Genomic DNA, 27,662 nt, shown 5'->3' with positions numbered 1-27,662 from the left:
TCGGACATTGGCCAGCTTGAGTGTGGTTATTAGGCGATTTGCCACGGACCTTTTCGCATATATGGTGCTGTTCTCCAAATTTAAACTCAGAGAGTGGTAATTAAAACACGATAACACAGAGAATAAAGTTTACATGACTGCCGCTCCTTGGGTTACCATGACGATTTTCCGATGTATTCACCACCAGTCACAACCGGTGATGGCACCAACAAATCTCTCCTCTATCCTGACAATTTTTGACACTCTTCTTAAAACAACAAAATTTTAAGTCTCTGTATGTCCATCTTTTTAGCGATGGTTGCGGAACTCGACTGTTCGGTGGGGGATATCAAATTAAACGCCTTTCAGCCGTCAAATTTTCAACCGTATTTTATTGGACAACCAGTTTCAGCGTTTTACTACGTCATCTTCAGGCCCCTGACCGACGTGTAGGAATAATCTACGTCGCTTATAATCAAAACATGGGCCAGCAATACTGGTATTAGATATTTGTTACAGTGAACACTTAAACCATCTTCTCCTATAGCCTCTCTCAGTCCATCTCTTCTCCCTCTCTCTGTCCATCTCTTCCTCTTTCCTTTTTCTGTTCATCTGCCCCTGCCTCTCTGTCCATCTGCTCCTTTCCCCTCTGTCCAACCCTCCTCCTCCTGCCTCTATGTCCATCTCCTTCCCTGTCTGTCTCCTCTTCACTCCTTTTAAGTCCATCTCCCAGTCTTTCTTTACTCAGTCCATCTCCTCCTCTGCCCTTTCTCTTTCCATCACCTCCCTCCTCTCTCTACCCATATCCCCTCTTTCCTTTCTCTACCCATCTCTTCTTCTCCCCTTTCTTTGTCCATATCCTCCTCCCCATTCTCTCCTCATGCTATCACCTGTACTCCAATAGGGGCTTGCTGGTTCTTACCCACAATGTTTCTGTCCAGTTAGTAAATAGTATGTGTACCAAATTTTGTTGAAATAGATCCAAGGGTTTAGGAGGAGCTTTTTACTTGTGGCTTTGCCCGCCTACGCACATGTCACATATATTTCATATATTTTTAAAATATTTCACACAATTTTGTCCAAATATTTCATCTGTATCTTTAGTGAATTTCACCCTGCAGTTTAATTTTTTCGTATCTCAGTGTTTATGACGTCATATCTCCTGAGCTTTGTAGAAATATTCAGCGGCATAAATCGATACTGTCGGCAAAATGTGTTGCGAATACATTTAGTGGTATAGAAATAATAAAACTTAATATCTGATGCAGCAGTTTCTCACGTATCACAGCGTTTATGTCGTCATATATTCTGAACTGAGTAAATAATATAATTTTGCAGATAAATTCAAGGTGTATGTGAACACTGTCTGAAAAATGCGTCACAAATCCAATTACTCGTGAAGACCTAATAAATTAAATCATCATTCCTACATGAACAGCGAAAATGTAGTAAGGGATAAACTTTTTTTTCCGTTCCATCATTTTGTGGGGGTTGTCAGCGAGAAAAAGCTTCCTGAAGGTTTGAACGTATGTTAAAGTTTTCTGCAAATCAATAAGTGCTCTCATGTTAAAATAATGGATGAATAAAGTCTGGGGTATTCGTACGTTGTGGGCTACTCTTCTTTTTCACTGCCCTGCTCTTTCATAGGTATGTGCTTCCTATCCCCACGGCTATCCTTTCCAGACAGTAAGTCATATGTGTACCAAGTTACGTTGAAATCGGCCAGTAGTTTAGAAGGAGATGTTGAAGATACTCGCTCGTACATACATGTGCCGTATATATTTATACATACATCTGTCGCCGGCCGCGGTGGTCTAGCGGTTCTAGGCGCGCAGTCCGAAACCGCGCGACTGCTACGGTCGCAGGTTCTAATCCTGCCTCGGGCATGGATGTGTGTGATGTCCTTAGGTTGGTTAGGTTTAAGTAGTTCTAAGTTCTAGGGGACTGATGACCACAGATGTTAAGTCCCATAGCGCTCAGAGCCCCCATACATTTGTCGATTTATACACGAAGGTATAAATAAATACAAAAATAAATTTAGAGCTCAGAGAGGAAAATCTTTCATCCAAAAATGTTTAATGTTGATTAGTTCTTAAAAAAGCCTAACAGCCACGACAATTACTTAGTTACATGTTTCATGGGTAAGTATATTTCGATTTATCAGATATTTTTTTCAGATATAATTTTTTTCACATAAGATAAAAATTTAAAACCGAAAGCTCCATCGTCAGGGCTTCCAAGGTACCGACGGTTGACGCACATAGGAGATTATCCTGACAGAAGACCTTCGGCCAATGGTATAGATTTGAGCACAGAATCGCTGTTGAGGAAAGCCATGTACAAAGAACAGATCATGCTACTGACCGCTAGTGTTCTTGGACGACGAGACACTTAAAGAAGAAGAGGGAGCGCGTGATTGAAGTTTCCCGTATATTTTCCAAAATTTCGGAGCTATATTATGGCAAAAGAAGGACTAATATACCATTTACATCTCCATCTAGACTCGTTACGTAGAATGTAACAAGTGGGTCGTATCAACCCAGACACACGGGGAAAAAACTGCTGCTGAATTTTACTCTGAGTAAAAAAGATTATCGCGAAATTAGTTGTCGTCTCGCCTCGTTAAAATCACTCACAAACGCAATTACTCCGACTGTATTTATTTCTCCGTCCCGAGTGCCCCACATCCTTCTACTGACCGCAAGTGCTCTACCAAGCTGAAGGTAAGGACTATGAGATAGCATCAGATATATCTCGCAGATATGGTTGAGCTGGCTGTAGGCCAAGGCAGCAAAGTAATTTACATCTAAATATACAGGGTGTTTCACGATTCTTGTTACAGGATGCTAGTGGTTGTAGGGTTGTAGAAGGTGTGGTTTAGAATTAACCCATGTCTGGAAATGTACCGTCTGGCTTTAACTATGAAGATCACATAACTTTACGGTCCGCCAGTTCACGGTACGCATAGAACGAAGACAATGAACTCCGGCCTGTATGCTCTGGGACCCTATGACATGGGCAATGTTTCGAGAACTCGTCGTCGGATTTTCTTCTACGTAACGAAGGACGTCCTCTTCAAAGTCGAGAGCGCGACGCGTCCGTGAAGCACCGCAGTCACCCTTTCCTAGATGGGAACCCACCAGTTTCTCGCAGCCGATGTTGTAGCCGCACGAACCTGGTATGGTATGTGATGTCTCACTTAACAACAGCGACTGATCGAGCCCTTCTCTCATTTTGTACACGTACCGTCAAGCAGGAGATTTGAAAGTGATCCGACCCTCAAACTTATTTTATATGCAAAACGTACATTTTCGGACGTAAATTCTTTATCAAAACTTAATCTACAGAAGTGCCCTCCACAACCCCTAGAAAATAGGAATCGTGAAACACCCTGTATAATACTTAAGCAACTGTACAGTATGTGGCGTAGGGTGCCTATATTTAATGATTTTCTGCCTTTTTCCATTCGACTTGTGATTGAGCGAAAAATGATTGCTTATATGCTTTCCTAAGCGCCATAATATCTGTTTTTCTAATGATCCTTGAGCTATACATAGAACAGAAGCAGCAAAACTTGCGCATTCTTCTTAAACATCAGTTCTCTAAATTTACACCGGAACAATTCTCCACACACACTCCAAGACAAGTACGCAGTTTCGTACACACACACACACACACACACAAACACACACACACACACACCGAGACTATAATGGGCCGGATAAACAGCCGTCCCCACATCTGGAATAGAGAAAAAAAAGTGCAAAAATGTTCACCGAACCGATATAGCTTTTCCTCCAAAGATTCCCATTTACGTTCTCTGCACATCTTTACACTTTCCGCCCTGTGTGCTGTCATGACTACTTGGTAAGTAGGCCTACACGAAATACTTGAGTAATTACGTGTGATTGCACTACGGTATTCTATGCTGTCATCTTTAGGCGTATAACTTAGTGCACTGATACACAAAATCTTGCAACAAACCTGTCTTCGACGCCTTCTCTACTTTTCATGGTATGTTTCACCCATTTCATATTAGTTCTTCGTTTTACTCCTAAACATAGGTTTGCTCTACCAAAACTACTGTTCGATAGTTTTGGTACACTACATAAATAGAGTAGTAAATGGTAAGGTTACCGGTAGTATTGGTAGGGAAAGAAACATAAATGAATGTGTATGAGAGAAACTGGGAACCGATGACTTCTAATTCGTTTTTGTTCCTTTGTTTGTTTTGCACATAATTAGAACCGCACATAGTTCAGTGTCAATCTATTGTGTATTTTATATCCTTACGAAATATAACTTGCATTTTATAAGTAATAAAAATTGGTTGATGGCGTGACTTTTGAGCTTTTTTTGTAACCAAAGCAATTACTCTTCATGAAAGTACAGTTTATATGCGCAAATATAGATCCATATAATTATTGCTATTATTTTGTACTCAATAGGACGTTCTTCATCGCGATCAAAGGCAAGAAATTCCTGTTATTTTGGCAAGTGCGGAAACTGTTCATGAATAAAAGAGACATATTTTATATAAGCTCAACGAAGTATTGAAGCGATGTTTGATGTGTCTTAGTTTCGAATTTCTTCTAATTTTCCCCTTTTTTTGAGAAAATTACGTTTTATTGTGAAAATTATGTTTTATAGCGTTGTATGATAAATATGTATTGTTTTTTATTTTTACTACCATATCACTCACTTTCACTTTACAGATCATCAGTTTTGTCATCAAACCAGAAACAAACACTGACAGTTTCAATTTGCTATAAATACTGTTTATTTTTAAGTAACAAACAGGAGGGTAAGTATGCAGAACAAAAATGTTGCTTAGGTTATGTGGCCCTTTATATACCCTCACTCAGTTTCTAGACGGTTCATCTCTTCCGGTTTCTAGGGGAATCCAGTAATACACTGATTGCACATGTAAACAAAGCGACCGAAATGATGTAACGCCCAATAGGTAAGCAAGACTCCTAACGTGGTTACGATCTGACCAAGGCTGATGGAAAACTTTCTTAGTCTACGCTTACTTATATGCTTACTTATGATGGTCTACGGTAGTTTTACAACACTACTTCTAAATATTTATACTATGTGATGGACTCCTCAAGTATAGGGCGGTTATTATTGGTTTCATACTTTTTATTATGGATATCTTCTTGCCTTTATCCATTTTTAAATAAAGCTACCATTTATTAAGCCTAGAGGAAATTCAGGATGCATTTCCATACGAAGTTATTTTCCCGTAGATAAGAGCATCGTCTGAGAACCATCAGCTAAATGTAAGACTACGTGTTCAGCGAACAGAATGCCTCAGAATAGTATCATCAGTTCAGAAATGGATTGCGAGAAGAAAACAACGGCTACTGAAATGAATACAGAGGCTTCACAGCAAAGGTGTGGGTCTGCGCATTTTGCCTCTAGTTTATAATAGCCTGTAGTTATAAAACGTCGACCTAATATCGGACCTACGTCAGAAACAGTTAAGTTTGTGGTCAAACAATACTTTACACCAGTAGCAGTCAATGTCCGTTGTCGAAACTCCCTAATTTCCTATTGTTAAGTTTTTTAAATAAATATATACAGTGAACAATGTAAGCACAAGCATCTGCCAATTTACAAAGAAGTTTCAGGCTAAAGTTCTAGAAAAGTAAGAGTTCTTCAGTTTTATATATCAGTATTTTTCCACATAAATACAATAATAAATGTCTAGAAAATTATTCAAGGATCAGGTATCGAGAAGTGAAAAAGTAATATAATCCTGATGATGTATACGAAACCTCAACGGGCGTTCTTCTGACAAGGAGATCTCTTCCAAATCCTTTCTCCTAGTGCATTATTTGTTACAATGAACAAGGTAATAAGCTATGGATTGAGGTAAAAGGAAACAGCTCTGATGAGCCCTGCTTCTGTTCGAACTAATTTATACGGAGAGGGTCTTTACCTCGAGTATTCAAATGTCTCTCACGGTTCCTACTGAATCTCAGAAGACTATGCAAACTTAGAGCCCATCTGTCTGCAAATCTTCCTTATGGAGGTTCGCCATGTACTTGTGCCTGCATCATAGTCTGCACTAGCCAGTTAGTTGGCAAATCGCTGTGACTCTGAGACGTGATTAGTTAGTGGATTTAAACATATCCCTCAACCACCCTTTGTTTCCATTTTATTACTCGTTCACCACGCGTTTCGATAAGACCGCTCAGTGAATTGGACAACTTTTTTTAATCATAAATTATTGACTAGCTTGTTAACAATTGTTGAGAAGATCATCTCAAACGATTCGTGGATCGAATATGAAAGAAAAAATTTATTATTAACACAAGGCGTTTCTGTGTCGGTGTAAACTTTCGCGGACGGATGATATGCGCGAATGTATCAAAATGAGAAATGGAATCCTAATCGAGAAACTGTTGAGTGGGAAATAAAGAAACCAAAGGGGTTGTTGTGTAATTGTCAGTGGAATACAGGTACCTACGAACCTGCTAACACTGTAGGGTAGGCACTGTACTCGCGGAAAACAATATAGCTACAGTATCTACACCTCTACCATTCGCATAAAGCGCAAACTTTAACTCCTTCACACTCGACTGCACCAGAGAGTGCTATGTCTTTGAGACAAATACTGCCTACACTGTAGGAAGCTCTCCATTTGATTTTCATGTACGTACCCCATGGGGTCTGCTATCCGGTAATGGCATATCTCTGCCATGTATTAACATGACAATGTATTAGCGCAAGTTTGCGCATATTACTCTGGAAACCTTTATTGGACTTTCCCCGAGAGTGGACGGGAAGAAATGGTCCTGTTTCGTGATTAGCTCGTGCTTCAGATGTGACCTCGCTTCATTTGTTCTCGTTAGTTCATGTAAAAAGTGTTGCATCTGAGACAGAAGAGGTTCTTCAGTCAATAACTCCTGTTTCATGTGACAGTTCAGACAACACCGAGGTTTTACAAATGTCCACGATGAAATTTTGATAGATGATGACTCCTACATAGAAACTTGGAGGCGCAACATTGAAGAATTCTTTTGAGTATACCACCTTGTGTAAATTGCACTGGTCAGTGAAATTATTATAAACGTGTGTCCATTTCGATTTTTACAGTCGTCAGAATACCAATAAAAATTTGAAATTTTTGCTTTTCACTTATACTTTACCGTATCATCGTTCGTTATAGCAGACTGATACAATAGCCCTCAGGTGCATGTCCAGCAGCGAGACGTGGCAGCTGCCTCTCCCTACCCCCCCCCCCCCCCCCATTTCCCTACATAAGAAAAATCTTTATCAACACAAGTAGCAATATGCCGCACCAAACACAGATGTATAGATTCACCACCAGTTTCAAGAACGTCAGAACTTGTATGGATATTAGGCTTTTGGCTAGTAGCAAATATAGCCATAGCTATTAGTTGTGAAAACAACTATTTCGTTATTCGTCTCGAAACTAACAGTAGATGCTACAATGGAAAACATCCACCGCAACCTCTTAGCAAAGAACCAGCGTGCGCCCTTGCTACCTCTTCTTCACTGTCTCCGAAGTTTGTATTATCATTACTTAAACTCCTAATATCGTTTCGGACCTCCATTTGTCCGGCGGAACGCAGTAACTCGACGTAGCATGGACTCAACAAGCCGCTAGAAGTATCCTGCAGAAATATTGAGTCATACTGCCTTTATAGCCGTCCGTAATTGCGAAAGAGTTGCCAGTGTAGGATTTTGTGCACGAACTGATCTCTCTGGTATGTCCCATAAGTGTCCGATGGCAGTCATGTCGGGCGTTGTGGGTAGTCAAATCATTCGCTCAAATTCTCCAGAACGTTTTTCAAACAAATCGCGAAAAGTTTTGGCCCGATGAAATTGCATCGTCTTTTGGGAACGTGAAGTCCATGAATGGGTGCAAACGGTCTCCAAGTAGGCGGACATAGCAAATTCCACTCATTGATCGGTTCAGTAGGATCAGAGGACCCAGTCAATTCCACGTAAACACCGCCCGCACCATTATGGAGTAACCACCAGCTTGCACTGACCCATGTTGACAACTTGGTCCCATGGATTTGTGGAGCCTGCGCCACACTCAAACCCCTACCATCATCTCTTATCAACTGAAATCGTGATTCATCTGACCAGGCCATGGTTTTCAGTCGTCTAAGGTCCAACCGATATGGTCAAAGCTCAGGACAGGCGCTGCAGGCGATATCGAGCTGTTAGCGAAGGCTCTCGCCTACGTCGTCTGTTGCTGTAGCCCATTAACGCCAAATTTCGTCCCACTGTCCTAACGGATACGTTCGTCGTAGGTCCCACATTGGTTTCTGTGGTTATTTCGCGCAGCGTTGCTCGTCTGTTAGCACTGACAACCCTATGTAAATTCCGCTGCTGTCGGTTGTTAAGTGAAGGCCGTCGGCCACTGCGTTTTCCGTGATGAGAGGTAATGTCTGAAATGTGGTTTTCTCAGCATACTCTTGACACCGTGCATCTCCCTAACGCTTTCTGAAATGGAATGTCTCACGTGTCTAGCTCCAACTAACATTCCGCATTCAAAGTCTGTTTGAGATCATAATCACGTCGGTTATCTTTTCACACGAATCACCTGAGTATAAATGACAGCTCCGCTATTTACATCAGCCGCGGGTTACTCCGCCGATCAAAGCTTCGTGCAGCACTTCTGCGTTTCGCAACGGTATCACGTGCAGGTGCCGCCATATCCCGAGAAGAGCCCTGAAGCGTTGTTAATATTGTCTGGACAGGTTGGGCAACGACTTCCAGCGTATATAAATCTCGCGTACAGCGACTGCGGTAATGCGGCCGGTCTAGCCTTGGACCACATACTATAGCTGGCCGCTAGCCGCTAACCGCCGCACTCCCACTCACCGGACCCTCCCTGCGTTTCTCACCGACAAGGTTGCCGGACAGCGCGATCCGTCTAGAGATTGGCTAGCCTCTGTTCAGCGCACCTGCCTGCTATAGCGGCCACTGGGTGAGAAGGCAATTCAGTCAATGCGCCCAGTCTAAATAAACTATAGGACCAGAAAGAATGCACGAGAGGAATACAAGAAGTAAGTTACACATTATTACGGCATTGCAAGTGTCTTTTATTGAATGCTACAATACACTTCAGAGTGACAGATACAGGGGTTGGATAAAAATATAGTAACACTACGAGAAATGCATGTTTGAACATAAATGCAGGTGCTAGCCAAGCCTGTAGGCTTCGGTATTGTATTTCACCAAAAAAGACACGTGTGCAATGTCCTCAATATATTGTAAATGTCAGTCATGGTCGGAATAGTGCTCTGTGTAGTTGTCAGTGCATTATGTTGGAGCTAAGTCAGTTCGTACGTGAGTAAATTGTTGGTGCTCGTGTGGAGGGTGTTTCAAGAGGCACAGTATCGAAGATTGTTACCATATAAAGGGATAGCGGAAAAACGTCATCGGCTAAGTCGCAAGGCAGACGAATATGTGTGTTGAGTTATTGTGATAGACGGTCACTGAAGAGGACTGAGATGAAAGGTAAGAAGACAGCAGCTGTAAAAGTAACTGCAGAACTTAATGTCGGACTCGCGAAATTTGTCTTCACCAAAACAACACGAAGGGAGTTCCAAAGCAGGGACATGCAGGGCGAGCTGCAATTCCAAAACCACTCATCAGCATACAAATACCCGTACCGAAGCAAAAAAAACCTAGACTATGGAGCATTGGAAAACAGCCGTCTGGTCGAATAAGTCTAGTTTCAGTCTGTTTCCAGCTTCTGACCGAGTTTACGTCCCGAGAGTGGTACATGGCCGGGCTTCGGTGACGATATGGGGAGCAATCTAGTGGTATTCCATGGGCCCAATGATTATTCTACTGCCAAGGATAAAGTGGTCGTTTTGGCTGGTCAGGTACATCCCACGGCACAGTGTTTGTTCTACAGTGGTGATCCTTGTTCCAAGACGAAAGGGCCCTGTTCGCACAGCTCGCATCGTCCAAGACTGGTTTTGTGAACCCGAGCATCAATTGTCGCATCTGTGCTGGCGACCACAGGGACTAGATATCAGTATTATAGAGCCTTTGTGATCCACTTTCGAGTGAAGGGATCGTGGTCTCTATGCACCACCATCATCGTTATCTGAACTAGCCACTATTTTGCAGGAGGAATGCTGGAAGATTCAATTGGAAACAGTACAGGACCCTATGTTTATAGATCTCGAGACAGTTGGAGGCTGTTTTGAATGCCCACGGTCTATTATTATTATTAGGTAACGTAATGTGTTTCCTGTTTTTGTGTTTCCATATTTTTGTCCATTTCCTGTACATGACACTATTTTTCAACATAGTGACCTATTCACTGTAAAGAACGATGGTTCTTTTTTTTATTTTTTTATGTTAGAAGTTTAGGCACTCTGAGGAAACGTGGACACATACTTTCCGCTTGCCTGACGATTCGCAAATTGCGTCATTTATTCATAGAGAAAGAATGTTCGGCCTCGTCCGTCTTGCTACTTTAATCTCGTGATCCATCACATAAGTAATTTGCTCTGTTTCTCACTATTGACTGTAACTAATGACTGAAACTATAAATCGCCACAATTGTAGAAAATGCTTTTAGTAATTTAAGAATATTTAACCTGATTATGAGGCTTCTGGCTACGAAACCGGTCGTTAAATAAATTATTTACAAGAGCAGGCCAAGCGGTTATAATTGAAGATTTTAGGACAGACAAAAGTGAAGAACAAATGGGCATACATCATGAGAAGTGAGGATTCTACCAACACACAGCAAGTCAAGTGATTGCAATCAGTAATAGCAGTTGCACTCCTGCAATTTACGGGAAGAGCAAGCCCTAACTTCTGCTGACTTCAGCCCTCGCGTAGTGTCGAGCAGCGGCGCTGTATGCTCCCTATGTATCATCAACTTTTCTCAGCCAAGGACTGTTTCTCCAAAAACTAGATGCTCAATAATCGCAAAAGTCGGTGTATGCCGTTCAGAAGCCCCATGCTACGTCTATGTCTACGTGATTACTCTGCTATTCAGAATTAAGTGCCTGGCAGAGGGTTCAAAGAACCACCTTCAAGCTATCTCTCTACCGTTCCACTCTCGCACTCTCGAACGGCGCGCGGGAAAAACGAGCACTTAATTTTTTTCCGTGCGAGCCCTGATTTCTCTTATTTTATCGTGATGATCATTTCTTCCTACGTAGGTGGATGCCAACAGAACGTTTTCGCAATCGGAGGAGAAAATTAGTGATTGAAATTTCATGAGAAGATCTCGTCGCAACGAAAAACACCTTTGTTTTAATGATTGCCACTCCAATTCACGTGTCATGTCTGTGGCACTATCTCCCCCATTTCGCTATAATACAAAACGAGTCGCCCTTCTTTGAACTTTTTCAATATCATCCGTCAGTCCCACCTGATACGGATCCCACACCACCCAGCAACACTCCAGAATAGGGCGGACAAGTGTAGTGTAAGCAGTCTCTTTAGTAGATCTATTGAACCTTCTAACTGTTCTGCCAATGAATCGCAGTCTTTTCTTGGCTCTACCTACAACATTATCTATGTGATCGTTCCATCTTAGGTTATTTGTAGTTGCAATCCCTAAGTATTTAGTTGAATTTACAGCCTTCAGATTTGTGTGACTTACCGCGTAATCGAAACTTAGCGGATTTCTGAACTTGGCACTTTTCTTTATTCGGGATCAACTGCCACTTTTCGCACCACACAGATATCTTATCTAAATCATACTGCAATTCATTTTGGTCACCTGAAGACTTTAGAAGACGGTAAATGACAGCATCATCTGCAAATAATCTAAGAGGGCTACTCACGTTGTCTCCTGTGTCTTTAATGTAGATCAGGAACAATAGAGGGCCTATAACACTTCCTTGGGGAACACCGGATATTAATTCTATTTTACTCGATGACTTTCCGTCTGTTACTACGAACTGTGATCTTTCCGACAGGAAAAAACAGCTGTAAAACGTCTCACCGAAGATTTTCAGTGAACGTTTGGGTGGTAAAGTTCATTATTACTTAATAGGCACGTGTCTGTTTGCTCCCCACTTAACTGCACCATAGTACCCTTCGCTTCTGAGTATCATGCTCACCATGTTATTGGAAGACATTCTACTTGATCAACATGTACGTGGTTCCAACCTGTTGGTGCCTCTCCTCAGTTTGTTCGCGACCGCGTGCATCACGCTTTCTCTGAAAGATACATGTGAAGAATTGGTCTTCTTTGCGAACAGCTTGTCCACCTGACTTGGTGCCAATTAATTTCGATTGGTAAGGTCATGAGACAAGTCTCGTATCTGATACTGAAGGATATCCCCAGCCCAATAAAGGCTGGGGGATACCACTTTCAAAAACTGTTGTTAACGAAGTTCGTTGCGCAACTAAATACGAGTAAAATTATCACAAAATGTTTCTACTTGCAGCCAACTATAAATTTCCCTGTTTTGGCTTGTAATGTTCAGTTCAGTCGATTTCGGATGAGAATTTTCCATTTCAAAATGTTAGATTTCCCCATCTCGATATCCGCGAAAGTTTGAACCACAATATCAGAAACAACCAGTATGTCCAATTCCTTACTGCTACGATAAAAGACAAATGTCTTACCTTAAGGTGTATTTTGCCTCTTCTGAATGGTACAGAGAATATTTATCAGTGATGCTCATTCTGAAAAAAAAAGAACAGGGATAAAATTATTTTCAGGTCTACCTGGAAATAATTGAAGGTTCTGCTGCAACTACAGTGATGCTTAATACTAACACTATTGAAAAAATGATCAAACGGTTTTCATTCGAATGCTGAATAAAGAAGCACAGTTACCGATAGAGCACGAATGGAGTGGGGAGAAGTGGAAAGTAGACAAGTAGATGAGCAGTTATTCCTTTATTTTGCAGGCAAAAGATATTACGCAGGCTGATACACTCATAAAAATTCAGCACGAATTGAACATAGCAGCCTCCGAATCCAACTATGCTCCTTTATCTCGACGTTTCTTTATTTAAGCTTCATAGCTGCAGTCTATTATCTGGAAACCTACACAGGCAGTACACTGACATTTTTGTGGATTGTAAAAAATTCACACTATCTGACCAAAAGCATCCAGACACATATTAGTGGACATTAATGTGCGATGTGTTCACCCTTGGCTCTTATGTCGGCTTGAACTCCGCTGTGGGCACTTTCAACGGTGTGTCTGAATGGCTGTCGAGGCATGGCGGCCGTTTCTTCTTTAAGAGGGTCTGGTGCGAACTCGGGTTTCTATCTCATTCCAAAGGTGTTCCACTGGTTTCAAGTCGATACTCTGGGGAGCTAGTTCATTTCAGGAATGTTACTGTCCACAAACCATTGCATCACAGATGCCGCTTCATGACATGGTGCATTGTCATCCTGGTATAATGATCGTCTCCAGTCCATGTTGCTGTTACTACTTCTTCACTGTCGAGGCAATACTCCCCGCCTCCTTTTATGCTGGCTGGTCAGCATCTCATGCCATCCAACAGTCTATTCCGCGTTACGTAAGAGTGTTCCCATACTTTTGATGAGATAGTGCGTACATTAATTATTCATTTCTGGTAATTATAAATATTACAAAAAATAAAAATTCCAATTCTACAAAAATGCTAATGCTACAGCTACTTTTTACCACCACTAAATTACTAGAAACCCCCCTTAACTAATTACCCTACTAGTAACACTACTTTTGGAGCTACATTTTCTGTTCTGTTCATGTCCATTTATTAAGACGAATATAGGCTGTCCAGGTAGCTGCACGGTCAGCGCAGCGAAATGGTCACCGAAGAGGACAGGATTCGATTCCCGCCAGGGATGATGATTTTCTTCGCTCGAGGACTGGGAGTTGTGTTGTCATTAAGTTCATATCGTCATAATTGACGTTTCACTGCTGAAATGGCTGTCTGAGGAAGTCCAGAAAGCCAAAAAAATAAATGATGTCAGGGAGAAATTCTTATGTTCTTCTGCCTATGCTCGAAGTGTCCAATTCATTTTGCCATAGTTGTAATATGAGGTCTTCTATCATCTTTTCCGTATTGGCCTGAGTTACAGGTATCCTTCGAACTTCCATTTGGTTGCCTTTCTTTACCCAATAAAGGGCACCTTTTCCTGATTTCCAAGCTGAGTAGGCAAATTTCCAGAATTAATATCAATGCATCATTCGGGATCGTACAGTAGGCGCCTATTAATCTTTGAGGCACTTCTCATTCAACTCCGCTGACTATTGACAGAAGAGTTTTCACAAATGACCAGAAGAGCACTAATGTTTGCAAAAAAGGCCTCTCCATTTTTTTTCCTTTCACGAGCAGTACCAAGGTCAAAACAGAAAACTGTAGTGAAAAATCCATGTAGACATCACAGTCACATTGTAAATACCAAAGCAGAGGAGGAACCCCGCCGCGCAGGATTAGCCGAGCGGTCTAAGGCGCTGCAGTCCTGGACTGTGTGGCTGGTCCCGGCGGAGGTTCGAGTCCTCCCTCGGGCATGGGTGTGTGTGTTTGTCCTTAGGGTAATTTAGGTTAAGTAGTGTGTAAGCTTAGGGACTGATGACCTTAACAGTTAAGTCCCATAAGATTTCACACACATTTGAACATTTTTTTTTTGGAGGAACCCCTTCTATTCGCGGTGTTTTACTTGAGTAAAATTAAACATGTATCACGATGAAAAAACTCGTTGATTCAGTTGCATACACAGTACCCGTATTTTATACACGTTTTATTATCGTCTCAGACACATACTTACTGATAAAAAAAAGTGAAGCACACAGGAGTCACAGTCGGATGTCAATGTAATTTCATACACATACACACCATCGGCGGGTATGTAAATGATTAGTTGCAATTCTTTGTGACAGGTAGAACGACCACGAGAGTGCATCAGTATTGTTCGTGTTTTGTGTTCTTACCAGGTCTGCTAAGATATATAAGGGGCATGAACAGCTTCAGTTGGTGAATGATTACTATGAACGACACGACACAGAGATGCCGCGTCATCATGTGCTGGTGATGGGGAGTCAGTGTTACTAGCGTGTGACAGAGTTCGAAAGGGGCCTCATTGTGAATCTCCATTGGACCGGCTGGTCGAATCATGTGTTATCCAGATGTGGGAGTCATTCGGATGTAACAGTGATCCAACGGTGGGGAGCATGGGAACATGAGGGTCGGCATACAAAAGAGTCCAGCTGACCGCGTCTGATCATGACATGGGTGAATCACTGTTTGGGGATTGTGCACCAAACACATTGATAGCCCATTCACATTTGTGCCTGCCATCCGTGAACAAGTAATGGACTCCCTGCAATATTCTGTGGTATCCCACACTGTTGGCCAGAGACTAGCATAAGGCGAATAAGGAGATTACCATCCCATGCGTAGGCTGCCATTAACGCGACCGAGTGAGGTGGCGCAGTGGTTAGACACTGGACTCGCATTTGGGAGGACGACGGTTCAATCCCGCGTCCGGCCATCCTGATTTAGGTTTTCCGTGATTTACTTAAATCGCTCCAGGCAAATGCCGGGATGGTTCCTTTCAAAGGGCACGGCCGACTTCCTTCCCCGTCCTTCCCTAATTCGATGAGACCGATGACCTCGCTGTCTGGTCTCCTTCCCCAAAACAACCAACCAACCATTAACGCGACAACATAAACGGCTGCGTCTGGAGCAGTCCCATGACCAGGAAGCATGGACTGCTGATGAATGGCGTCGCATAGTGTCCAGCAATGAACCGCAGTTCTGTATGACCGCGTATGACCATCGTCGGCGAGTATGGCGGCCATAGGGGCGCTTTCCAATTCTTTATATGTGCTGGAAAGGCATAGTGCCTTTACTCCTTGTGTCACGGCTGGTAGTGATTTACAGAATTCTGACAGCACAGTTTCACGTCACGGACATCCTGCGTCCTCTTGTGTTACCTCTCTTGTGACAGTATCACAGTATCAGTTTTCAACAGGGCAATGTTCGCCCACACAAAGCACGTGCCTCTATGAACAGCGTGCGTGATGTTGAGGCACTCCCATGGCCGGCAAGATCCTTGGATCCGTTCCCGATGGAATACGTGTTGGACCAACTCGGATATCAGCTCTATCGTGATGTGCGTGATGTTGAGGTACTCCCATGGCCAGCAAGATCCTTAGATCCATCCCCAACGATGATGATGATGTTTGGTTTGTGTGGCGCTCAACTGCGCTGTCATCAGCGCCCATACAAAGTCCCAATTTTTACACAGTCCAACGATTAATGATAATGATGATGAAATGATGAGGACAACACAAACACCCAGTCCCCAGGCAGAGGAAATCCCCAACCTGGCCCATCCACGATGGAATACGTGTTGATCAACTCGGATATCAACTCCATCGCACTACCAGTACCGAGGATATCAATGACCGGTTACGACAGTTGTGTCCCAACTTTCCTCAGCAGATGATGCAACAGCTTTATGACACTATTCCCAATCGACTCGGCGAGCGCATCCAGGCCGGAGTGGTTGCAGTTTCATACAAATAAATCTCAGTCATGATCTAGGGGTAGCGTCTTTGATTAGTAATCAAAACGTTCTCGGTCTGGAATCCTGCCACTGCTTAAATTCAGAAAAAAAAAGAATCAGCAATGGCACCCGAAGACTTCCGGCATGAAACGTCACCCTCATTCTGCCAACTGCTTTGTCAAAGAGAGTCGAGGAGCGAGCATAGGTTAAGGGCACTTTCTTGCCCTTGGGATGGGAAACTGCCCATAAAGTCTAAACAAACAGCAGTTATCAACGGAATGAGGATTCAGAAGGCAACGGAAACCTCTGCATTAAAGACACATAATGTGTTTCCATAAGACATGTGGCCTGTAACTGATATAGTGTCATCATGATCTCTTCATTGACAAAAGATTCCGGGCTAGTCCCCATTTGGATCTCTGGGGGGGAACTGCCAAGTGGGAGGTGACCATGAGAAAAATATTGAATAACAAACGAAATGATAATGTTCTACGAGTCGGGCCATGGAATGTCAGAAGTCTGAAGGTGATAGGGAAACTAGAAATGATGGAGTGATGAAGAGTAGGCTGAACTTTAAGAAATTAGTCAAGAAGAATCAGTCTGCAAAAATGTGGGATACGAAAGTTCTAAAGAATGAAGAGATACGCTTGAAGATTTCTGAGGGTATAGATACTGCGATAAGAAATATCTCAGTAGGCATTTCAGTTGAAGAGGAATGGGGATTTCTAAAAATGGTAATCACAGAAGTTGGAAAGAAAACCATAGGTACAATGACGGTAACTGCGAAGAAACCATGGGTAACGTAAGAAATACTTATGTTGCTCGGTGAGAGAAGGAAGAACAAAAAGGTTCAGGGAAATTCTGGAATACAGAAATACAAGTCACTTAATAAAGAAGTTAATAAGAAATGCAAGGAAACTAAGGCGAAATGGCTAAAGGAAAAACGTGAAGGAATCGAAAAAGAAATTATCGTCGGAAGGACTGATTCAGCATATAGAAAGGTCAAAACAACATTCGGTGAAATTACAAAGAAAGGTGGTAACGTTAAGAGTACAATGGGAATTCTACTGTTAAGTTCAGAGGAGAGAGCAGATAGGTGGAAATAGTACACTGAAGTCCTCTAGGAGTCAGTGTAGAAGAGGTGGTGGCTCCAGTATTAAAATCAGAATTTCAAAGAGCTATGGAAGACTCACAATCGAATACAGCAGAAGGGATAGATATCATTCCATCAGAATTTCTAAAATCATTGGGGAAACTGGCAACAAAACGACTCTTCACGTTGGTGTGTTGAATGTATAAGTCTGGTAATATACCATGAGACTTTCGGAAAAACATCATCAACACAATTCCGAAGATTGCAAGAGCCAAAGAGTATGGGAATTATCATACAATTAGCTTAACATCTCATGCATCCATGTGGGTGACAAGAAAAATACACAGAAGAATGGAAAAGAAAATTGAAGATGTGTTACATGATGATCAGTTTGACTTTAGGAGAGGCAAAGACACCAGAGTGGGAGTTCTGACGTTGCGATAGACAAGGGAAGCAAGATTAAAGAAAAATCAAGATACGTTCATAGAATTTGTCGGCTTGGGGAAAGAGTTTGATAGTGTCAAATGGTGCAAGATGTTTGAAATTCTGAGAAAAATAGGGATCGCCTACAGGAAAAGTGGGTAACATACAATGTGCACAAGAACCAAGAGGGAACAAGAACGAAGTGCTCGGATTAAAAAGGTGTAAGAGAGTGTAGTCTTTCACTGTTACTGTTCAATGTACAGTATACATCGAAGGGGCAACGCCTGAAGTAAAATGAAGGTTCGAGAGCGGAATTAAAATTCAGAATCAACCGATGTTAATGATGAGATTCGCTGATGACATTGTTGTCCTCACTGAAAGTGAAGAAGAATTACAGGACCTGCTGAGTGGAATGGACAGTCTATTGAGTGCAGGATATGGATTAAGAGAAAATCGACGAAAACGAAAGCAATGAGAAATAGCAGACATGAGGACAGCGAGAAATTGAACATCAGGACTGGTGATCACGAAGTAGATGGAATTAAGAATTTCCCATGACGGACGGAGCAAGGAGGACATAAAAAGCAGACTCGCAGTGAAAAAAGGACGTTCCTGGCCAAGAGAGATTTCCTAGTATCAAACTTAGGTCTAAATTTGAGGAAGAAAGAGAATGTACGTTTGGAGCACAGCACTGTGTGTTAGTGAAACATCGGCTGTGGAAAATCCAGACAAGAAGAGAATCGAAGCGTTTTAGATGTAGTGCTACAGAACAATGTTGAAAATTAGTTGGATCGATAAGGGGAAGAATGACGAGATTCTCCGCAGAATCGGCGAGGAAATGAACATAAGGAAGACACTGACAAGAAGAAGGGACAGGCTGATACATCTGTTAAGATTAAGACATCATGGAATAACTTCCGTTATACTAGAAGGAGAAAAAGACTCATACTGCCAAATCTCCGTAAATTTTGCTTCAATCACTAAAATGATATTACATACTCACTCAGCCAGTGAATATTTACGTCTCTCAATCATCATCATCATATTGAAGTAAACGCTCTCCTTAAAATGGTTTTAGAATGGAGTGTACTTTTTGTCTAGAGCACGTCACAGTGCAGATCTGACTCACTGCCACATCCTCCTCGTGCATATTCGTCTCAGCAGTAGACAGTACGCTGGACGGCTGCGGTATGGATAACCTCCAGCTTGTCCACATGACATCAAAGGACGTCCATCTAAATACACAGGGTCGGCTCGACGTTGGAGCACAAGAAATGGTGTGCACCTGATTGCATCGATGGCTGACGCCACCTACTGGGGGCTCGACTGCTGGGACGTAAGACACTGCATCGAGCTCTGTTTTCCACAAACTACAATGGCCAGTGGTGGGATGCGTGAATGCTGCCAGTGGCGTACAGAGCAGTCATCTATTGTATAGTGATCATCAGCGGCCGTATAATTCGCTACCGTTATCTGTCGAGCTGGAGAGCATGAAAACGCCAAGGGTTTTTCATGACCATTAGCTACAGTACGTATTGAGGGCGATCTGAACCGCAAACGACAGCTCTGGGAGTGTTTATTAGAGCCTTTGTTATCGCTTCTCCTTCAAGTACTTCTCACGTCTTATTTCAACAGTACAGTGCCGGTTCATGTGGCACAAGGAGTCTAGAATACAACTGCTCTGCAATTTCCTCAGTACTGCAGAAACACTTTTGACACTTTGGTGAGTTGCAAGAAGGCAGGGTGAAGAGAGAGGCTTTACGCCATACTGAATTCTCAGATTCAGAGGTCATAAAAAGTTATACAACCCTAACGTAATCTAATGCATAAATATCCTTTTAGGCACTTGCATCATTCTTGGTACTGAATCTTTACAAACACTTGTGCCTCACCACAGTGAACTGATTTTCGATGACTTATACGCGCAATCATTCCTAATCACTTAATACAAGGTGTACATATAGTCCCGACAACACTTTCAATTATTTACTGCACAAGAACCAAAAATTGTATAGATATCATGCATATCTCATTTTAAGGAGAAACTCTGAAAGTTTTTTTTCATGTATACCGCCACAGCGCAGTTTGGAAATTTGCCGATAGTCAACACCAGGAGCAAACATGGCGAGTTCACGAGCGGAGAGAGCTTTCTGTGCGTTGGAGTTAGAAATGGCCTCCCCGGTCACCAGATCTCACTCCGTGTGACTTTTTTCAGTGGGGACACATTAAAAATGGTTCAAATGGTTCTGAGCACTATGGGACTCAACTTCTGAGGTCATTAGTCTCCTAGAACTTAGAACCAGTTAAACGTAACTAACCTAAGGACATCACACACATCCAAGCCCGAGGTAGGATTCGAACCTGCGACCGTAGCGGTCTCGCGGTTCCAGACTGCAGCGCCTAGAACCGCACGGCCACTTAGACCGGGCGACACATTAAAGATCTGCTGTATGACCGCCTCAACCACGTGATGTAGCATCTACCACGTGATGTAACAGAGCTCCGGGAGAAAATAGGGGTAAGGACTGCCCCAGTCGACAATGCCATGCTGTGACGGTTATGGCAAAAATTCGATTACCGTATTGACATCTGCCGGGTCACTCATGGTTCGCATATCGAATGTTTGTAAAAAAAACTTTCAGAGTTTCTCTTCAAAACGCAATATGTATGACATCTGTACAATGTTTAGTTCTTGTGCAATAAATAATTGGAAGTGTTCCCGGACTTTATGTACACCCCGTATATCAAAATTCATTTAAATGAAATTCACTGAAACGAGATGAATTGAATCAATGGAGATGAAACAAACGAAGATATAATGGAATTAATCAGAATTGTTGATGTGAGCCGGCTGAAGTGGCCGAACGGTTCTAGGCGCTACAGTCTGGTAACGTGCAACCGCTACGGTCGCAGGTTCGAATCCTGCCTCAGACATGGATGTGTGTGATGTCCTTAGATTAGTTAGGTTTAGGTAGTTCTAAGTTCTAGGGGACTGATGACCTCAGATGTTAAGTCCCATAGTGCTCAGAGCCATTTAAACCATTTTGTTGATGTGATACCAGGATTTATCATCAAAGACATCTGCTTGCAGTTACTGTACAAGTATGGAAAATGACAAATAACAACATAACGTCACTAACTGCTTCGTTGTGTGCTTTATGATGATTTACAGTTCCCAGTTGTGTATGTCTTCATTTCCGCTAACGCAGAGGTGGAGTACGCAATAATAACAGAATTTAATGTCTGCATAACATGTGTCACATTTGTATTCCTCACCTTCTGTAACATCGGAGGACCCTCGATGAGATAGAAAAGATTTACTGCGAGCATAACTCATTGTCTTAACCAAGTACTTGTTTCGTCATTTACATTGTGATCCAACGCTAGTGAGAATTGCTAGCAACGAAGGGAGACCACATGCTGTCGTCAATGAAAACTGTCTAGCAAATGAAATTCCCTTTGTCCAGATGGCCAAACAGGAACCGATTAGGAATATACGAAAATACACTCAAAAATGAGGTACGTAATTGCTACTGGATCTGTCTGTGATTGTGTAATAAGCTTCGGATTCATTAATTTTCGTTACTGCAAACTTCAGGTGTACATAAATATGTAAATCGAAGCCAGACTCCACAATAGACGTTCCTAACCGAAGCTAGTACGGTGGCGGTTCGAATCCTACTGCTAAAAGAAATCCTCATCGTCATTATTTCACTGGTAACGGAAATAGATGTAGTGCAGTGCAGTGTCTGATCAACAAATTGTCTACCTGCCAAGTCCTGAATTAATCACAAACGTCTGTGCACCATCTTGTGGGATGAGGAAGTATGCCATTGTTAGCAGCTATGATTTCGTGGAGCGAGACCTTGAGCAGAGTAACTAACTTGATATTATGTACAGGCATCCAGATTTCATTTTCTCCTTCGTTTTGTCTTCGATAACAATTCAAACACGCTTCATGTACGTTCTTAATTGATGTACACTGAGGAGATAAACGTGCAAAACTCATACTTTTCGAATGGAAATGTGTCAAACTAATACGAATAAGAATCTAGCGTACGACTCAGTTCCAGAATAAATTTTCACTTTGCAGTGGAGTGTTTACTGTTATGAAACTTCCTGGCAGATTAAAACTGCTTGCCGAATAGGGACTCGAACTGCACTTGCTCTACCCACAGAGCTACCCACCCACGACACACGAACCACTCTCACAGTTTTTGGGAGGTAAGGGAGAGAAACTGGCAGATGTAAAGCTGTGAGGGCGCGTCGTGAGTTGCGGCTGGATAGCTGAGTCGGTAGAGCAAGTGCGTGCGAAAGAGAAACGTCCCGAGTTCGAGTACCTATCCGGCACGCAGTTTAAATCTGCCAGGAAGTTTCAATTAATTATTGCATTATTTAGTGCAATTTATCAGTAGAATTCAACACCAAACCAGCGTGCACTGCATGTGATAGGTATGATCTCGTGAATCGTACGTGGATATTTGATACCTTCACAACAAACTGTGAGAGAGTGGGTGGCAAAGAGGGAAGGGAGAGTGAGCCAATGCGTAAAGTGTTGCGACAGATGTTTTATCATTCCTTGGATAAAAACGATGTATTTGGGTGAGTAAATGTACAGAGACTGCAGGAAAACAGCTGGTATAAGCAACTGCAAAATTGTGGCGTACCTGACAAATGCCAAAATGTGAACCTCGAAGCCAATACACCCTGTAAAACAGAGTTGGTGACGATCTGTGGCGCAGTTGACATAGGAGCACAATGCTGGAGAAGGAACAGCTGCTTTGGAGCACATTTCTTCTTATACCTTTTATCAGCAGTTCAATAGAGAGGCTATCACCTATTCTTTAACACTGAGCATGTGGATGCCACAATTGAAAAACAGAAAAATGCGAACGAATTGCCTGCTCAAAAGCAACAAGTTTACTGTTATACCATGACTATTGTCTTGCCAGTATACTTCGTCCTCAAGAGAACGGTTGCTCGACTCTTGCATTTAAGGATACACTCTCGTTGTGACGGTGAGATTACGCTGCAGATGTTCAAATCACTTAAGGGACTGCAGCCGGATGAGGTCATCGACAACCGTCGATATTTCGGCAGGGACACGAACGGCAGGGTGAGCTGCTGTCGAAATATCGGCGGTTATCGACGACCTCGCCTGGCAGCCTTCTCGTAAGTGATTTGAACACTGTATACGCCGGGGGGACCCTCAGGTCTCATAAGCAGTATATGATGTTCAGCAGAGCCTCCCTGGTTATTACAGAAGGCAACACGAAATATGTAATATGTGAAGTTTTTTTTTGGGGGGGGGGGTCGTCAGTATTCTGAGTGGCTTGATGCGGCCCGCCAAGAATTCCTCTCCTGTGCCAATCTCTTCATCTTAGAGTAACACTTGCATCCTACGCCCTCAATTATTTGGTGGGTTTGTTCCAGGTACGAAGATGTGTAATACGACAGTATTATTAATCATCATTTGCAATCTTCAATGACTAATCTATTTCCCACCAGTCCTGATACGGTTTCCACTGCGCGACTATGTCCGCAGCTCGTGGTCTAGGGGCTAGCGTTGCTGTCTCTGGATCACGGGGTCCCGGGTTCGATTCCCGGCCGGGTTGGGGATTTTCTCTGCCCAGGGACTGGGTGTTTGTGTTGTCCTCATCATTTCATCGTTATCATCATCATCATTTGTGAGAGCGACTAGATTGGACTGTGAAAAGGAATTGGACTGTGTAAAAATTGGGACTTCGTACGGGCGTTGATGACCTCACAGTTGAGCGCCCCACAAACAAAACATCATCATCACTGTGTGTCAGTTGTAAGTACTCGGGCGGCAATGCGAGGGCCGATACGGAACACTGCTCCTGGCCACAACCATTCTGAATACGAGAACCCTCACTACTGGGCACGATAGCATCACAAATGCAAACGCGCGGTATAATGGGTGAGCCCGAAACACACCGACAAAATTTTGGAGGTTGTAAAATGTAAACTTTCACGGCCGGAGATGTCACAGTTAATAAAGAATTCCGGGCTGTTATGCCGTGGCTGAATGGATTTCATATTTAAATGCAGCGTTTCGTCCCAATCTGCCCAGGAAACTTTCAAGGGGGATCGAACTTCTTTGAGTGTCAGAGTCACACCCTGGCTCCCAACAGATGGACGCGCTACTTGGGACGAAAGTTGGATTTGAATGTGAAATCCATTCAACCACTGCATAACAGCCCGGAACATTTTCTTAATTGTCATTTCGGAAATTGTTCAGTGGTATTTTCCTATAACGAGACGCCAGAGACCATGGATCCCATATTACCAGAAAATCCCTAAGAACAATTTGAGTTTGGGTTCATTCATTTTAGCAGTGTGTCCCGCGCGTTGTGTCACCTTGCTGATTCTCTCCTTCTCCTGTGCTCATCACGTTTACTAGCTTCTGTAAGTGATAACCCGATACTGGGTGTTGTTGACTCGTATGAATGGCCATCATTAAGTTCAGGTAAATAATGGCCACCTCTTCTGAGAGCACGGCATGCGATTACGATCACACTGTTCACAGTTTAAAAAATTTGCTCGAAACGACAGATGTTACAAGTCTACTCGACACTGTCGTCGCGCGACTGCATTCGTCATCTTCGCTATAATACACGCAGGTAGAATGTTATTGTGCATAACTGAATAATTACTTTGCCAATGTAAATAGCACTCGTTGCAGTTTCATTAGTTATGCCTGTTACAGGGCCTCAAGTAATCGTTTGCAACGCTGTCTATAATCATTATCCGTTACTCGGCTCTCACTCTTTAAGTTCGTACGTCACTTGTAAAACAGACTTCGGTACACACTTTATGATCAAAAGCATCCAGACACTCCTATGCAATGCCCAACTGACCACAAGATGTCACTAGAGGCCGCCCTGCTAGTATAAAAGAAGGCAGGGTGTACTTTATTGTCAGTTGACTAGCAGCAACAGCGGAATGGATAAGTCAGGACAGCTCCGTGACTTCAAACGTCGACTAGTCATTGGATGTCACCTAAGTAACATATCAATCAAGGACATTTAATCCCTTCTAAAGCAGCTCCAGTCGACAATTGGTACTGTGACTGTGAAATGAAAACCCGAACGAACAACAACTGTCAACTCTGATCCTCACCCCCCATCCTTTCCTCTGTCCTTTCCCTGGGCTCCCTCTTCCACCCTCCCCCCTCTTCCATCCTGTTTTCTCCCCGCCTACTCTCTCCCTACCTCCCTTCTCCCCCCCCCCCTCGGGTCCTTTTGTAGTCCCCTCCTCTGCCTTTCCCCACTCCCTGTCGCATCTGCCCAGCACCGCCCCCCCCCCCCCCCCGCTCTTATGGGTCCTCGTCGACCATCGGCTCCTTTCCCCCCTTCTACCCCTTCGTTTTTCCTCTCCTTCCCCCTTTTCATTTTCCCATCATCTGTCCAGGTTCCCCCCACCTGCCGCGGCTGTGATATGTCATATTTGCCAACTTTTTAGTGCAGTGTTCAAGTGAATGTTCAGTGTTGTTCGTCTTTCCAAAGTGTTGCAAACAGAAATCGTACTGTCACTGGGTGTGAATTTTATGTCTCTTGCGAACAGAAACCAGACTGTCATCGTGTTTTTTGATTGTCTGTCTATTATTTTGCCTGTCTGCTTCATATGTATTTTATTAGCATCATCATCCCTTTGTTTCTATGTTTTAAGTTCCACGTTTTTTTCCGCCATGTTACCATTTAAGTCTCCGATTTTATCGCCTGTTTTTATTGTTTATTATCTTCATCTTTTTGAAACAAATTCGGGGGGAATCGAAACTCAATAAAGAAAAAAGAAAAAAAACCAACAACAACTGCTGGGCAAAGACTAAGTAGACTTCATTTACGGACGGGCGTCGAGCATCGAGCATAGCGGGGGGGGCGGGGGGGGGGGGGAGGAGCTGTAAAAAACCGCATATATCAACGGAAGGAATCGCTCGTGAGTTCCACAGAACTACCAGCAGTCCAGCTAGCATAATTACTGTCCATAGGGAGTTCAAAAGAATGAGGTACAATGATGGAGCAGGTCCTCATAACTCACACATTTCTGTGGTCTTTATTAAGCGGTATTTGAAATGGTGTAAAGTGCGACGCTACTGGACAGTGGATGACTGGAAATGAGTGGTTTGGAGTGATGAATCACGCTATTCCCTATGGTAATTCGATGGAAGTGTTTGGTTTTGGTGAATTCCTGGAGAACGTTAGTGCCAACAGCGAAGTGCCAACAGTACAGTATCGTGGATGTGGTCTTATGGTATTGGGATGATTTTCGTGGTTTGAGTGCGGTCTCCTTATCATGCTTAAGCAAGAGCTAAATCTGGAAAGAAATGAATACATTTTAAAGCATTCTGTACTACGTATGGCAGAGAATCAGTTGTGAGACGATGATGTTTATATCAGCATGAAAATGCACCCCGTCAAAAAGCAACAACCGTGAGACAGTATTTGACAATAAAATCCCTGAAATGGACTAACCCGGCCAGAGTCCCGATCTGATTCCAACGAAACACTATTGGGATTTTTTAGAACGTCTATTTCGCTCCAGACCCAAGCATCCAACGTCACTACATTAGTTGGTTTCGGATGTTGAGGGAGAATGGCGTGCCACGCTTCCACAGACATTCACACACGTCAAAGCGTCCTCAGAAGATTTCAGGCCGTCAGGTGAACGGTGGATACGCTCGGTTTAATTTCTACTTACAGTTATCCAGATATTCTGAACAGAAAGTGTACAAAGCCCATGCACCATAGCTACTGCAAGCACATATCCGCTTTATATGCTTATACTGGGTACACCAGAACGGTATGTTAAACATCGAAAGTTTGTGGAGGACGTCTTGAGGAAGCGAGTTACGGCAGGAACCCTCGTCCAGAAAGATCATGCAACGACGCAACAGCGTCAAAGCTAAAGTGGCCAACGCCTGATGCTAGGCCACCCTTTTGGCAGCAAGCCTGAGATTGTTCGTTGACGGATCGCAAACGGAAATTATCACGATAGGGCGTTAGATGGTGTCTAACTCGTCCACGCTTGTCAAAACAACGGTGTAACACCGAGCGAGGTGGCGCAGTGGCTAGCACACTGGACTAGCATTCGGGAGGACGGTGGTTAAACCCTGCGTCTGGCCATCCTGATTTAGATTTCCGTGATTTCCCCTAAATTGCTCCAAGCAAATGACGGGACGGTTCCTTTAAAAGGGCACGGCCGACTTCCTTCCCCGTCCTTCCCTAATCCTACGAGACCGATGACCTCACTGTCGGGTCTCCTCCCTCAAAAAACAACAACAACGATGTAACAACCGCTTAGCTCAGTGATGACAGAGTACAGACCCGTGTTTGATGCCAAAGGGTGGTCCAACAGAAAATGTTGTCGGTTGGTTGTTTTGGGGAAGGAGACCAGACATTGAGGTCATCGGTCTCATCGGATTAGGGAAGGACGGGGAAGGAAGTAGGCCGTGCCATTTTAAAGGAACCATCCCGGCATTTGCCTGGAGCGATTTAGGGAAATCACGGAAAACCTAAATCAGGATGGCCGGACGCGGGATTGAACCGTCGTCCTCCCGAATGCGAGTCCAGTGTCTAACCACTGCGCCACCTCGCTCGGTGAAGATGTTGGTAGCTGTAACTTAGAAGTTCTGTAGTGTTTTAGCTGACGTTTCCGC

General features: G+C 43.2%; 1 protein-coding gene across 1 annotated transcript in view; it reads right to left on the bottom strand.

Annotated features, from left to right (window-relative positions):
• The window catches only part of LOC124775899, a 198,445-nt gene that overhangs the window by 117,112 nt on the left and 53,671 nt on the right, over positions 1-27,662 (bottom strand). The window contains exon 2 of the mRNA XM_047250734.1: positions 12,580-12,639. Coding sequence (XP_047106690.1) covers positions 12,580-12,639 — 60 coding nt within the window. The remainder of the gene's footprint in view (positions 1-12,579; positions 12,640-27,662) is intronic.

The sequence above is a fragment of the Schistocerca piceifrons genome, chromosome 2 (assembly GCF_021461385.2).
Source record: "Schistocerca piceifrons isolate TAMUIC-IGC-003096 chromosome 2, iqSchPice1.1, whole genome shotgun sequence".
Lineage (NCBI taxonomy): Eukaryota > Metazoa > Arthropoda > Insecta > Orthoptera > Acrididae > Schistocerca > Schistocerca piceifrons.
Note: the sequence above shows the minus strand (reverse complement) of the source record. Positions and strands in the feature narration are given on the sequence as shown.